The sequence below is a fragment of the Acomys russatus genome, chromosome 1 (assembly GCF_903995435.1).
Source record: "Acomys russatus chromosome 1, mAcoRus1.1, whole genome shotgun sequence".
Classification (NCBI taxonomy): domain Eukaryota; kingdom Metazoa; phylum Chordata; class Mammalia; order Rodentia; family Muridae; genus Acomys; species Acomys russatus.
The window spans coordinates 15,046,177-15,061,459 of NC_067137.1; the positions used below are offsets into that span (position 1 = coordinate 15,046,177).

Genomic DNA, 15,283 nt, shown 5'->3' on the forward strand with positions numbered 1-15,283 from the left:
ATTTCTCGTGTCATGTAATTTCAGTGATTGGAAGCATCTTAGTCAGGCTGGGACGTTTTCAGTGGTGGATAACTTCCCTAGCGTGTGCAAGGTCCCGGGCTCAGCCTCCACTACTGAGAAAATAGTGTGCAATGTAGTGGCTCTAGCGTATTCACAGCAATTGTCACCACAGTGCACATTTTCATTACTTCAGAGCTCTAACCCTGTTCCCTTTGGCTGTTTTATCAGTCTCTTCCTCCCCCTCCAGTCTTAGGCTGCGGCCTCGAATCTGCCTTCTGTCTGCATGTTCATACTGTGGACATCTGTCAAATGGAGTCATGCGTTCTTTCATCACTAGTTTCTAGACTCTTATGTTTCCAAGGTTCCTCCATGCTGTAGCATGAGCCATGGTGTCACCCATTTTAATGGCTGAATACTGCTCTATTACATGCACACACTCCTTCATCTGTGCATCCCTGACAGGCATTCAGGCCCTCTCTGCTCTCTCCCTGTTGTAAGGCATAATGCTCACCTCCTCCCCCCTTTGCGTGTTACTGTACCCCGACACATTCTCTAACGTCTTGTAGGTCATGGTGCTCTGAACAGCTACGTAGTGCAGAGTTTTCCATGAACACAGTTTTTGAGACAGGGTCGCATACTATACATGAGGCTGGCCCCTAACTCAGGAGTGCTAGGATTACAGGCGTGCATCACAAGCATATTTTAACATCTCATCAGTATCTAGCCAGGAGTGGAAGTACTGGCTTAAATAATAACCCTATCTTTAACTTTTTTAAAACCTGCCAAACTCCCCTGATATTATTTTTGTACACATGCATGCGTGCACATGACCTTTTCATTTCATCTATTTATGCAGTCCTTGTTTTTACCCTGGCTATTTTTTGCTGTTCTTGGTACCTCCCTGGATTTTCAGAATAGGATATGCCGCCATGTGTTCTTTCCCATCCCCCTTCCTTCTCTCTCTGTTAGTATACACCTGTCCATTCCGTAACCTCTTCTAAGCTACTGTCAGCCATTACTCTTCTGTCATTGTAGCTGTAAATTAAAATCTCATTAAAGAATTAGGGATGGTAGCGGCTGGAGAGATGGCTCCACAGTTAAGAGCACTATCTGCTGTTCCAGAAGTCCTGAGTTCAGCCGGGCGTGGTGGCGCACGCCTTTAATCCCAGCACTCGGGAGGCAGAGGCAGGCAGATCGCTGTGAGTCTGAGGCCAGCCTGGTCTACAAAGCGAGTCCAGGACAGCCAAGGCTACACAGAGAAAACCTGTCTCGAAAAACAAAAACAAACAAACAAACAAAAACAGAAGTCCTGAGTTCAATTCCCAGCAACGCCATGGCAGCCCATATCCATCTATGATGAGATCTGGTGCCCTTTTCTGGCATACAGGCCTACATGTAGGCAGAACGCTGTATATTTTATAAATAAACAAATCTTAAAAAAAAGAAAAGAGTCGGGCGTGGTGGCGCATGCCTTTAATCCCAGCACTCGGGAGGCAGAGGCAGGCGGATCGCTGTGAGTGCGAGGCCAGCTGGTCTACAAAGTGAGTCTGGGACAGTCAAGGCTACACAGAGAAACCCTGTCTCAAAAAACCATAAAAAGAAAAGAAAAGAAAAGAATTAGGGATGAGGCCAGGCAGTGGTGGCCCATGCCTTTAATCCCAGCACCCACAAGGCAGAGCTGGTAGGTCTCCAAGTTTGAGGTTAGCCTGGTCTACAGATTGAGTTCTGGGACAGCCAGGGCTACTTGGAAAAAAAAAAAGAAAGAAAGAAAAATCAGAACAAAACAAAACAAAATCACAAAAAGAAAAGAGGGATAGGGTGATGCCTCAGTCATTAAGGAGCCTGCCACACAGTGTGGGAAGAAGCATAGCACAGCATAACATGTAGCATTTAGTCTGATAAGCAGTTTTTACATGTATATCAATGGCAGTGTGCATATAAAGTATGACGGAGCACGGAAGTTTAATTATGGCAGATTGTCGCTGTTAAGAGCTGCTGGCTTTGAAGGCACTCAGTTGGTAAAGTGCTTGTCTACAATATTGGGGACCTGAACATAGATCCCACGTAAAAAGCCGGGCACGCCAATGTGCTCCTGTAGTCCCAACCCAGGGAGCTGAGGCAGGAAGACACATGCGCATGTACACCCATACACGCTCATGCATGCACATGTACACACACTACATGCTGACATTCCTGTTGTGTGATAGGCACTCTACTGCCTTCTCTAGATCCATTCAAATAATGGTGAATGACAGGTATAATTAGCCCAAAGTTCAAAACATACTTAATTATAACATTCCTATTCCTCACATTTTCTTCATTCTTAATTGGAATTTTTAGGTTGATGTTAGAAATGGTTAGAGAACAGCTATAAATAAATTTCTTGTTCAATACTTTCCACCAAATAAAATATTTTTTAAACCTGGCTTAATCATCACATATCATCATACCATTTCTGGTTCCCTCATATCTAAAATCTTATGAAATTATTATTTATGAACTTTGCAGTTTAAAAGGAATATCATGTCTCAACCATAATTTAGGAAGATTATCCTGAGCTCTTAATAAAGACTGCACATGCACAAGTGGCCAGTGTTCCTTGTACATGCACACCTGTCTCCACACCTTTCTCTATGTATTCATATACTGTATATAATATGTACACATACATATATGTGGGAATGTGTGTGTGTGTGTGTATGTATGTATGTATGTATGTATGTATCTGTACAGGGGATGAAGCCAGGACCTTACCCATTCAAGCTCTCTATCACTAATCTACATCTCTACTTAACATCCATAACTTTGTTTTCTATTTTTCTTTTCTTGCTTTTTTTTTTCTTGCCTTTTCAAGACAAGGTTTCTCTGTGTAGCCTTAGCTATCCTGGAACTCTCTCTGTAGACCAGACTGGCCTTAAACTCACAGAAATCTGCCTGCCTCTGCCTCTTGAGTGTTGGGGTTAAACGCATGTGCAAACCACCTCTTGGTCCTTTTTTTTTTTCACAGAACACAAAGATGGGTGGGTAGGCAAAGAGTGGATTTAGAGAGTATTGGAGAAGAAGGGGTAAATATGACAAAAACACATTGTTTGGAATTCTCAAAGAACTAATAAAAAATATTATTAAAAGTGAAAAAAAGAAATAGGTTTTAGAGACAGATTTTTTTTTTTTTTTACCTTGTAGCCCAGGCTGACCTCAGATTTGCTATGTAGCCTTAAATGATCTCAAACTGAAACAGCCCTCCTGTCTCAGGCCTTGTATACTTGCATTGCAAGCTGACTCCACCACAACGCACTCTTCCCTTTTACTCTCAGTCCTACTGAAGAAATCCAGGGTTTTTATAACTTCGATTAATGACTTGGTTGTTAAATCTCTTCCTTCTTTCTAATTCATTTCTAATTACACAGGGAAATGCCTCTCTTGTCTCATTTGTGAAACCCAAAAGGGGCCTTATTCTTGTCTCATGAGTGTAAGGTAACGTCAGAGGGAAAGAGAAAGCTGAGTTTCTGTTTTATTGTAAAATAATCAATTATAGTGAAATTTGCATTCATTAACGTTTGGGGAATTTTTTCCAACCCACCACCCAGAAAAAAAAATCCATGTTGATATTTGAGTGTAATTTCCCCATATCATAGTAACTATATGGGGAGTGTTTTAGCTTGTTTTCCTCTGTTTATTTTGTAAGCATTTTTATGTTATAGTACTCTAATAATATGGAAAGGTTTGTGATTTATTTTTCTTTAATTCTGGGCTTTGCACATGCTAGGCAAGCTGTCTGCCACTGAGCTGTAACTCCACCAGTGTTTTGTTTGTGTATGTTCGTGTGTATAGTGTGCATAGGTACCTGTATGTTTGTCTACATGGGTGGGCGCACATGTGTATATATGTATGTGGAGACCCAGGGTTGCTGTGGCATGTTCTCCTTGCTCAGTTCCTCCTTACACAGGGTCCTTACCTTAAGGTCTGGCCTTGCTAGTCTGGCTAGTTGGTCAGATTGGTGTGGCTGGCTAGCTCCAGGGTTTCCCGTGTCTGATCTGGTGCTGGATTACACACAGGCCACCAAGCCCACCTGGCTTTTTCCGTGGCTTCCAGGAATTTGAATTTCCTTCCCATGGCAAACACCTTATCTGCTGAACCATCCCCTCAGCCCCACAGCAGGTTTGAGAATGCCACTTCGTAGTCAATGTACTATTATTTGCAGCTGTTATCCTACAATTCCTCATTTTGTTTCCAGCTTTTGCATCCTAAGCAATAGTGTTACATTTGACTCTATAGACTCTTTCCTTGGGGTAGATTTCCTAGGACTTACTCTTCTCAATCAAAATAATTTTCTACAGGTTGCTGAATTTTATAGCAAACCGTGAGTTTTGTTTTGTTGGTTTTTCTGTTTGTTTGTTTGTTTTTAAGCTTGAGGGCAATTTTATTAAAGTTAAAAAGAAGAAACGAGGTGGTGGCACACACGTTTAATCCCAGCACTCAGGAGGCAGAGGCAGGAGGATCTCTTGAGTTGAAGTCCAGCCTGGTCTACAGAGAGGGTTTCAGGACAAACACAGCCAGGCCTACACAGGGAGACCCTGTCTCAAAAGAGAAAGAGGGAAAAAAAAAAAAGTTAAAAAGAACTCTGTCTAAGGCGGGCAAATTGTGAATCCCAGTAGTGTTTGGAGAAGGAGAAAGGAGGAGAGAGGAACACAAACAAACAAAGTGGAGGGCAGAGGGCATGCCTTAAAACAGTTAAGCCAGCATAGATGTAAGCCATGGCAGCAGGCAAGCATAAGTTGGAGAAGGGGGCTTCAGTGAAAGAGCAAAGCGCGAAGTATCCAGAAGCTTACTTAGAAAAGAGAGAAAAGCAAGTAATTTAGAAAACAAGCAGACTTACAAAGCTGCATAGCTATGCTCTGATAGACTGGGTAGTGGTGGGGACCTTAAGGGGGACCTCAAAACGGGGCTTGACTCCTTGGAAACAATTATGAGATGTCTACTAATACCAAGGTGAAGTGACCTTTATGATCAAATCTGACATCCTGGTGACAACTCTTCCTGTCAAGGCTCTGTTAATCTGACCTCTGACTTTACCTCCTCCTTTTATTATTGCTGGTGCCTGTGGTCACACTATCCTTAGCTGTCAGGTAAAAAAAAAAATACCACTTTTCTCAAAAGAACATGGTAAGGCTGGAACCCAGGCCCGTGAAATGCTTTGTCTTTGCTGAGTAAACTCACTGTTAATAGTAGGCAGTAGTGTACTGTATTCGCTCTCTCTCTCTCTCCTTTTCTTGTTTTCGAGACAGGGTTTCTCTATGTAGTCCTGGCTGTTCTGAAACTCACTCTGTAGACCAGCTGGCGTCTAATGCACAGATACCATCTCTCATTCTTTATGTCTTAGTCATACCAGGCTTCTTAACATAGGTCACCTACATTATTTACTTTTTCATCCTTAAAGTGTTTAAATTTTGCTTCACAAAGAAAACATCCCACCACCGTCTAGCTATCTTTCACCACATCCCCATCCCTTACCTGAGGCACTGGGACTTCTTTCATGTTTTAAATCTGGTTACATTCTTATACAAATCTTGCAGCATTAATTTGGTTACTGTCTTATATTAAGAGCTATATTTAAAATGCCTTTCCTCCTGAAGTGAATTGTATGTATTGAATACAAATGAAGTTTGGACACTAATCAGCAGCTGAACCATGTTCCTTATTATAAAGTCATGTAAAAAGGTGAGCAGCTCAAACTGCTTCTGTCCTGTTCCTGGTACCTCATGTCCTGCTGTGGAGGGGGAACCTGGGAGAAGAGAGATCGTCCATAATGGTACAACTTTGCGGTTCGGAGACCAACTGCAAGTAACTATTGAACAATATGTGTGTTGAGAGCTGCAGAGTAAAGGGGGTGATATAGTGCATGCAAATTAGCTTCAGTCCTGTTGTGAGAGATCTAAGAAAAGCAAGAAGCTTCGAAAATAAAGCAAAAACGTGAAGCTGGAAGCTCCAGCTTCATTCATTCGTTCATTCATTCATTCTCCTTCATCATCATCTTCTCATCAAGCCCTGTTTTTTTTTCCCTTGCGTATTTACACAAAATAATGTACAAAAGAAAAATGTGCTTTATCTGCATTATTTGGAGGACTGACTTACGGTATGTCTGAGGAACCCCAGGTGCAAGTAAGTGAAGATTGGGTGTTTTCTGTTGAGTGGCTGTACCTGGAAAGGAGTGCTTTTAGGTTGCACAGGTGGCAAGAACAGCCAGCTTACAAAATGTTTTTAACACACACACACACACACACACACACACACACACACACACACACACGCTGAGAAGAGCTGTCACTCACTGGAAGTTTTAAAAAATAAGAGAAGAGGGGCTGGAGAGATGGCTCAGCAGTTAAGAGAACTGCGTGCTCTTTCAGAGGTCCTGAGTTCAATTCCCGGCAACCATGTGGTGGCTCACAACCATCTATACTGGGATCTGATGCCCTCCTCTGGCCTGCAGGTGTACATGCAGATAGAGCACTCATACTCATATGCATAAAATAAATATTTTAAAACATAAATCTTTAAAAAAAGAGAGAAGAGGCATCAAGCAAAGGGTAGAGTTGAGGAACGAAAAGGAAAATATCATGAGTGGCCAAAAAATGTGGCTCAGTGGTTAGGAGCTCTTGTTCTTCCAGGGGACCTGGGTTTCTTTCCCAGCACCCACATGGTGGTTCACAGCCATCTATACCTAGTTCCAGGGAGATCCAATACTTTCTTCTAGCCTCTGTGGACACACATGTGCTCTATGTATGTAAAACATTCATACACAAAAAATAAAAATACACTTTTTAGGGAAAAAAATATGATCAAGACCTAGTCTATTTACTTAGGTAAATTCTGAAGTTAATTAGCACTAATATTCTAAGAAGGCTTACTACAGCTTCAGGACTGTGTCATCATTTCAGGCTGTCTGTGCTTGATATTTAGATTGATTTAGGTAATGACAAAATTAAAAGTAATTTTAATTTAATAATACATTTTAAAAATGGAGATGAAATTTTATCCTAAAAAGAGATTTTTTTCAGCCAGGCAGTGGTGGCACACGCCTTTAATCCCAGCACTCAGGAGGCAGAGGCAGGTGGATCTCTGTGAATTTGAGGCCAGCCTGGTCTACAGAGAGAGAGTTCTAGGACAGCCAGGGCTACACAGAGAAGCCCTGTCTCAAACAACAACAATAACAACAACAACAACAACACACACACACACACAGAATCATTCCTCATGACGTATCAAAAACTGCCCAGTAAAATAAAATAGATAATATGTTTGCTTTGTATTCTAAGATTCAAAATGATCACTACTATAAGATACTACTGTTTTAATTACTCCTTTCATAGACTATCTACAAATTTAGAAATTAAAATTATTAAATAAAATGAATTTTAATTTAATTTTAAATATGTGTGTGTGCCTGTGCATGTGAGTGCAAGTGTCCACACAGGTCAGAAGTGTTGGATCCCTCTGGACCTGAGTTACAGGTGCGTGCTGGAAATTGAAATAGGGTCCTCTGGAAGACTAGTATGTGCTCCTTGTTATAAGTCGATTTCCCAACTTCGAATTTCTCCCAAAATAATAGCAGTTGCAGTAATAACTACTATAGGCTATTGCCCAAATTCCTGGTGCAGATTTAATGTTTGGAGTCCAGAGAAATTTCCAGATAGCAGAATTCCTTTGTCCTCAGTGTGTGCTATGTGCTTCCACAATGCAGCCATTAGCAGACTGCACATCTAAGCAGTGCACTTGGGGAGTCTGTGGGAAGCTGGATGCAGGAAGAAGCCACTTGATAGAAGACAGGCAGGAAGGAAAAGGGTCGGAGATGAGGGACAGGACAGATAGATGGCAGCAGAGGTGAATAAACAATGGTTTATAACAAGTTCCTTTTCCCCAAAGTACTTTTTGTCCTTTTGGAGGCTTCTTTCCACCCAAGCAATTTCCCTTTTCTGCTCTAAGCTCTGAGGCATTGAGTTCAATTTGAAGCCTTTCTTTGAAAGTCAAATAACTGGTCATTTTGTACAGCTTGGAAAAAATGGCCACTCATTTGTAATGAAAAGCAGAAAAAAAAATCAGATGAATTGCCATTTTATTCAACATTTTCTAGAAATGTAATTCTGATCCTATGAAGCATACACAGATAACCAGAATGAAGCAAACACTACTGTCCAAGCACCCTGCTGGCAGGCCCCATTTTCACCTTAAGCTGCTTACAACTCAACAGTTGCTCTGTGTGCTCAGAAAAGAAAGTTTTTTTTTTTTTTTTTTTTTTTTTTTTTTTTTTCGAGACAGGGTTTTTCTGTGTAGCCTTGACTGTCCTGGACTCACTTTGTAGTCTAGGCTGGCCTTGAACCTACAGTGATCTGCCTGCCTCTGCCTCCTGAGTGCTGGGATTAAAGGCATGTGCCACCACGCCCGGCTAAGAAACTCTTTTTCATGTCACTTGGGCTCTATTGTATCATGAAAATATCGGGAAGTCAACAACACCATGAGTTTTCTTTGAGGCTTAATGGTTAACTTAAGCATTTGTCTCGTTGGTTTTAGGATTATTCCAACTGTTACTGAAGTTTTGCTTTGGGGATAAAGAATGGAAAAGGGAAATTAATTATAAGAGCCCTGGCATTTATCAGGTGTGTGTGTGTGTGTGTGTGTGTGTGTGTGTGTGTGTGTGTGTGTGTGTAGATTTCAGTCTTGTGAACTATATTGTCAAAAGAGCTGTGACTGTTCAGTACATACCATATGGTAGGTATTATGCTAAAGGTTTAAATTCATTCTCTTGTGTAACTTCACAGTTGCTTTGTGGGACAAATGTTATACTCTAATAAGAAAGTGAGAGAACTGCACCAGCGAGAAGGTGCACCGGATAGAGGCATTAGTTGCTAAGTATGACAACACATATCCTGAGTTTCCTGAGTTCTACTCCAAGGGACCTACATGCTGAGAGGAGAGAACCTGTTCCATAAGCTATCTTCTGACTTCCACACACGTGTATGCACGTGTGCATGCTCCCCACACTAATTTTAGAATCTAACTCATATAGGAGGAAAATATGGAATTATTGTTTTTAAAAATTACATGTATTATCTATAGGCCCAGCTAGCAATCAATCAAGACACAGACACGTGTTATATTTTAAAATAGCCTTAGTTAACCTCGGGCAGGGCAGATACTAATCCTCTAAACTACCTCCCATAGTGGGGCAGGCATGGGATCCCTGTCTCAATCCCATACCATCTGCTTCTAATAACTTCTATCAAGTTACCTCCCATCCATAATCCCAAATGTTCTTTATCTGGGCTGGATTCTCCACCCTCGCCAGCCATGTGCTTCTCTTCCATTTAACCCATGGCGGCTTTCTTCTCTTCTCCTCAGGTCTCTCTCCTTCCTCCTCAAGGCTCCTCTTTTCTCTTTCCAGAATTCCTCTCTCCTAGCCCCACCTATCTCCTCTGCCCTGGCCAGGTGGGATGGGTTTTTATTAAGCAAAAGGTGGGTCAGAGACAGCAAGCAGTAATTAGCATCAAAATACATCAGACCATCCCCCAACATGGACTTTATTAGCCTTATTAAAGCAGTTTAAAGCAAACAAACCTTCAAACTTTTAAAAATATAATGGTTTTTGTTAAACTGTCAACAAAATATTACCACATGCAGATTTTTAAGTGAAAGTAAGTGTCATAATACCATCTTACTATAACAATATTTTGAGTTATTGAATGCTGTTTCCATGATATGGACCATCAGTGCTATTTGATTATAAACATGTACTCAAAAGCAAAAAAGTCATTGCATAATGAAGTTGACTATGAATCGAAAAATGCTCTAGTTTGTATTCATAATAGTCCAAGATACCTATATTTTGTGTAAGTATGTGTGTGTGGTATGTGCATGTGTGAAATCCACAAGTATTTTCACAACCCATTTTCAATTAAATTAATTAAAAATGAAATAAAGTAAAATAGATCGATAAGTAATTTTTTTTTTTTCTTTACAGCTGTAGAAGTTGTGAACTCACTCTGTAGAATAGGTTGGTTTCCAACTCAGAAATCTGCCTGTTCTGCCTCTGGAGTGTGCCACCATGTCTGGTTCATCCCTCCCACCCCCGCGTCTTTTTTTTTTAAGGTCACTAACTAGCAGGCAGGCAATCTAGGTGCTAGTTTTGGCAATAATCAGTCATTCAAGGTTTCAGTTTCTTTGCCGTGAATGAAAGGATCAGGCTGGATCTCAAAGGACATTTTGAGCCAAAATAATTTATGACACAAGGCATTTGGCCAGGTCTGGATCAACTTTTTATGATAATAAAGAATGAATTCACAAAGGAGAAACATTCAGTAACTGAGAGAAGAGGGCTATGCCATTGCTATTTGCAACCAGAGCAGACACAATGTGTTTCCTGTCCTTTTCATGAGTTGCCATGGGAAGACCCGGGAGCTGGGAAAGGACAGGGACAGGATGCCCTTCCCTTGCAAGTCACCCCCCAGCTTGTCTCTTTGCTCCCTCCTCCCCCATGCCATTCAGATCAAAACAAGATTACAAACCCCTTGTTAGAGTGACAATTAAATACTTGATTTCATTTTCATTTCTTACATATTCTCCAGACACCTTCCCTTGTCCCCTTGGTGTAATGTGAATTTGTATAAGTTATTAGGGAGCTCAGGGAGGAAAAACACTGGCAAGTCTCTTAGATAGAAGGAAAGGATTTTGGCACGCCTTTGGTGTAAAGGTCAATTGCTCAAGAAATTCGGAAAGCAACAAGTGGGAAGATTGAGGTTCCTGGGTATTCAGGAAAGCAGTGGAGCAAAAAGGTACTTTGTTCCTTCTAAGTGTAGCTGTTAGGGCTCTGTGACTCTCCACATATGTCAGTCTCCCTTTGATGACAAGAGCTGTGACATCTATCTTTATATTCCTGGCACGGAATATTGCTGACAATAAAATACTTGTTCAAGTGAATTGAGTGAAAACTGTGCTGCAAAGATGGGGAAAAATGAGACTGAACAAACAGCACTTGTTACAGGAGATCTAAAACTTTTGCAGAATTTACCGCAGGCTTACTCCAGAGAAAGGGACTTGAATACCAATATTTCAGGCAGTTGAAGTAGAAATTGGAAGGAGCGTCCCCCATCCTTCCCCCCCCCCCCAAAGTGCAAAGGTCAAACTTAGCAGAAAGACAGAGGACCACAGTGCCTCCCGAGAGAAAACTGCCCTGTCAACAAGTGGACCCCTCAGGGAAAGGAAGACAGGCGCGATGGCCACCTGTGGTCCAGGGGTGTTCAGGCTCTGATGAACCCTCCAAATGGGCGACGAGGAAGCAGACAGACCGAATGGCTTGCTTTGAGCCAATTTCTTAACAAAACGACCAGGAAGCCCTAAAGTATGTGCAGCTGGGGTTGGCACTTGGCGTGATAACTTCCGCGTGTGAGTATGCAACAGGGAGTGCCGCCCGCGAACTTCCGCGTGAAAGGAACCCGCGGCGGAGCGCCCAGAGGGGCATCGTTGGGCCGCGTAACCTAAGAGGAAACCCGCGCAGCCTAGAGGGGAGGGCGTGGTCAGGAAAAGGCGTGGCTCCAGCCCCGCCTCGGAGAGGCGCTGCACTACAGGCAGGCGGCATTCGCCACGCCCCGGAACTACATTTCCCGGCGAGCCCCGCGGGCCGCAGTTGACCCACTTCCCGGCCCGTCACGGGCTCGCCCGGCCCCCGCGCCCGGGCGGCTGCTCCCTGCTGACTGGGGTGTGGGCGGGGAGCGGCGGAGGGAGGAGGCAGAGCTGGCCGCCGCAGTTTGCCGCCGCTGCTGGGCGCCTAGGCAGAGCTCTCCGGGGTTCGGGCGGCCGCCATGGACGAGCAGGCGGGTCCCGGCGTCTTCTTCAGCAACAACCACCCGGGTGCTGGCGGTGCTAAGGGGCTCGGGCCTCTGGCGGAGGCTGCAGCGGCCGGAGACGGGGCGGCTGCGGCGGGGGCGGCCCGAGCTCAGTACAGCCTCCCCGGGATCTTGCACTTCCTGCAGCACGAATGGGCCCGCTTCGAGGTAGAGAGAGCCCAGTGGGAGGTCGAGCGGGCGGAGCTGCAGGTAAAGACCTTCCCGGCCTGGCGGTCTTCATCCCGCCTCTTCTCTCTCTTCTGCCCCGCCCCGGACCCTTCGCCCCCTCCCCCAGGCCGCTCGCGTCCCCTCCCCCTTGCCTCGCGCCCATCACTTCCAGAATCTCATCCCCATTCCTCCAGTCACCTTTGGCTTTTGCTGGCCCCACTTCCTCGAGCCTGTTTCCCATTCCCTCCCCTGATGCTTTTACCCTCCCGGCGCCTTTCCGTCGGCTGTTTCCCACTCTTAACTCCTGTGCTCATTTCAACTGTTTGCCATGCCACATCTTGGGTTGTCCCTTTCGGTTTACTGAGTGGGTTGACAGTAGTTTTGGGAGACTCCAGAGCCAATCGTCCTGGCTGAACGTGACGCACCCTAGGTCTAGAGACATTCCCCGCAAAAGGCTTTGGTTGTTGACTACTGCTCTCCCTGCAAGGAAGGTGACCAGGGAAGGCAACACAGTTTGTATCATCGAGGCCCTGGCCTTCCGCGAGAAGCTGATGTCGGGCCAGAGTGTTACTAGCTTATCAGCTCCTGTTTTGTCTGAAAATGTTTCTTGATCCCCTCCCCCCCTTTCTGTCCCTTCACCCCCTCCCGCATTTGGCTTAGATGCATAGGTTTCAAATAAGGACCTAACCGATGGGAGTCAGATAATGAGGCAGGCATGGTACACCTTCTCACAGAGTCTAAAACTTCCAAAGGGTTGATTTTTTTTTTTTTTTTCCATGTTCGGGGTTTTGCAAGATTGACATGTACTTTAAAAGGAACTAAAGGGGCTTCTTCAGTGTTACTTTGCCTCCTTGCATAATCTGCAAGATAAAGCGTGCAGAACAGAAAGGAGCTGTTGTGAGGCAGAGGAGGAGGAAAGGTTGATAACTTCACTGGCCCTTCTGAGTTGGTGAGTAGGTTTTCAGTGAGTGTTTATAAAACTTCCAACACACACACTGATTTCCAGAGGAACTCAAGAGCCGTGACTTGTAGTGCCTCTCTGTTTTGTGGGCTAAGCCTGGATGCTTATTAACACAATTTCGTACAGCTTTCGTGTCATTGTGAAGCACTTGAGTGTGTTACTTTTTTGGTCTCCCTCCCTCCGCCCCCCCCCCCCACAGAAAAACAAAGAGACAGAATCTGCTGTAGAGACTCCCTTTCAGAAGCGTACTGCTTTGGTGAGGTTCAGGTGCCCACAGAAGGAGCAAACAGGCAAGGTTATATAGTGACTAGGTCTATGATATTAGAGGCCATGCTTGTGTCCAGCTCTGTGACCTTGAGGAAATCCTGTGACCTCTCTGGGCTTCAGTTTCATCGTGGCTCACTGAATGCCCACCTCTTGTATCCGGACTCCGTTTAACAAAACGGAAAGGGCTGCTGCCCCCCTAATGGAGCTTCTGTTTTAGTCAGAAGGCGAACACTCAGTGGATATAGCTCTGTGATATGGCCCATAGTTACCTCTTAAAGGAAGAAGAAGAATGCACTCCCGTGGTAGCAGCTGTTTTAGTAGTCAACTTCTGGGAAGTAGGTATGGGCAACTGAATGAAGTAGTGGCCTGGATGGCTTCTTCTGTTTCTACAGTTAACATGGTTTGTATTTTTTTTTCCCTCATATCTACTGTTACGTATGAGTATATGGTCTATTTGTAAGTCTTCTCTTGATGACTGATCTTGCATCCAACCAAATGACTGAGAGTGCACAGAAAAGTCTGATGCTGGACACCCTCCTTTACTGGCAATGCGTTCTTTAAAGGAGCTTTTGGAGTTCAGGTCCAAGGCACTGTTGAAGGCAGGCCTAACTCTAATGCCCGGTTGCTGGAAATGACTTTTTTTTTTTTTTTTTTTTTTTTTTTTTTTTTTGCGCTTTTATTTTAGCATATTTTCTAGATTAGGGAATGTAAAACAAATGACACTACTCTGGTTAAAAACAAGCAACAGAGCAATGTTGGCCTTCCTGTGTGTAAGAATTTGGGGATTTTCAGACCACCCTACCTTTGTTCATTCAATAGAATGAGGCTTGGTTACAATTTATCTGTAAATTTAACTAGTCTTTAATGTTTGTACACACATCCAAATTAACTTCAGCTAAGTTTCCTATTGTTGCTTATATTTAAGGACACTATTCTTCCTTCCTTCCTTCCTTCTTTCTTTTTCTTTTTTGGTTTTTCGAGACAGGCAGGGTTTCCCTGTGTAGCCTTGGCTGTCCTGGACTTGCTTTGTAGACCAGGGTGGCCTCGAACTCACAGATATCCTCCTGCCTCTGCCTCCGGAGTGCTGGGAATAAAGGCGTGTGCTGCTACACCTGGCACTACTTAATTTTTTTTTACAACATCTTTTGATGTATGCTACAATGAAATTAAATGTTTGAGAGAAAGTTTTAAAAAATGATAGAATGTTTTATAAATATCATAAGTATTATTATTATTGGAGGGTTTGCAATAATGTATGGTCTTTGTACCATTTAATAATAGAATTAAATTATAAAAACCCATATACTTTAGGTCTAAATTAAATTTGACTCTCCATTTTGTGTCATTGGGCTTCTCCTAGAGAACAATACAAAGCAAAAGAGTTAAATGACTTGTGGTGACACATGCGTCTGTCTGTGTCCTTTTAAATTTTAAATATCTCTCTCTCTCTCAAAGCCATTAACACCAAAGTCAACAGAAGTGCCTTTAAGGTTCAGTCTCATTTGCTGGAACCTGTCAGTCTTGCTTTTTGAAGTTGCCAGGCCTGAGTTGTGAAAGGCAATCTTAAGTTCTCATCTGTCTGGGCAGCCTTTGTCACTTCCTCCCTCCTTTAGATGCTGGGAGTGAGAAAGTAGTCACATCCTATCATTTTTTTTCTTAATCCCTTATTTCCTCCTTTCCTATGTTAATGGATCCTCCCCCCACTCTATGAGAATTGGTGATTCCTGAAGGAATAGAGAATATCAAAGTATTACTGAGTTTTGTGTTTGAGAAAAGACTTGAAGAAAGAATACAAATAATATTTGAGAATATTTTCCTTGTCTGAGATATGGTGCTGGAGACCCAGAAGAAGCATGCATCCTAATTAGCATGGCAGTACATAAACAGTAGGTAGACTGGACTGTCATTGAGAGGGAGATTGGCTTTCTTAGAGCAGCATGGGAGAAGACTGAGCAGCAAATGTGGAGAATTATAAGTAATAAGAGCCTTGGGTTTAGTCATTTGAAAATGGCTT

The 15,283-nt window shown here is 43.3% G+C and overlaps 1 protein-coding gene across 1 annotated transcript in view; it reads left to right on the plus strand.

The window, feature by feature from the left end:
• Nucleotides 1-11,734: 11,734 nt before the first annotated feature.
• Strn (striatin) overlaps nucleotides 11,735-15,283 on the plus strand; it is a 92,325-nt gene continuing 88,776 nt past the window's right edge. Inside the window, exon 1 of the mRNA XM_051166615.1 lies at nucleotides 11,735-12,083. Coding sequence (XP_051022572.1) covers nucleotides 11,850-12,083 — 234 coding nt within the window. The 5' untranslated portion in view covers nucleotides 11,735-11,849. The remainder of the gene's footprint in view (nucleotides 12,084-15,283) is intronic.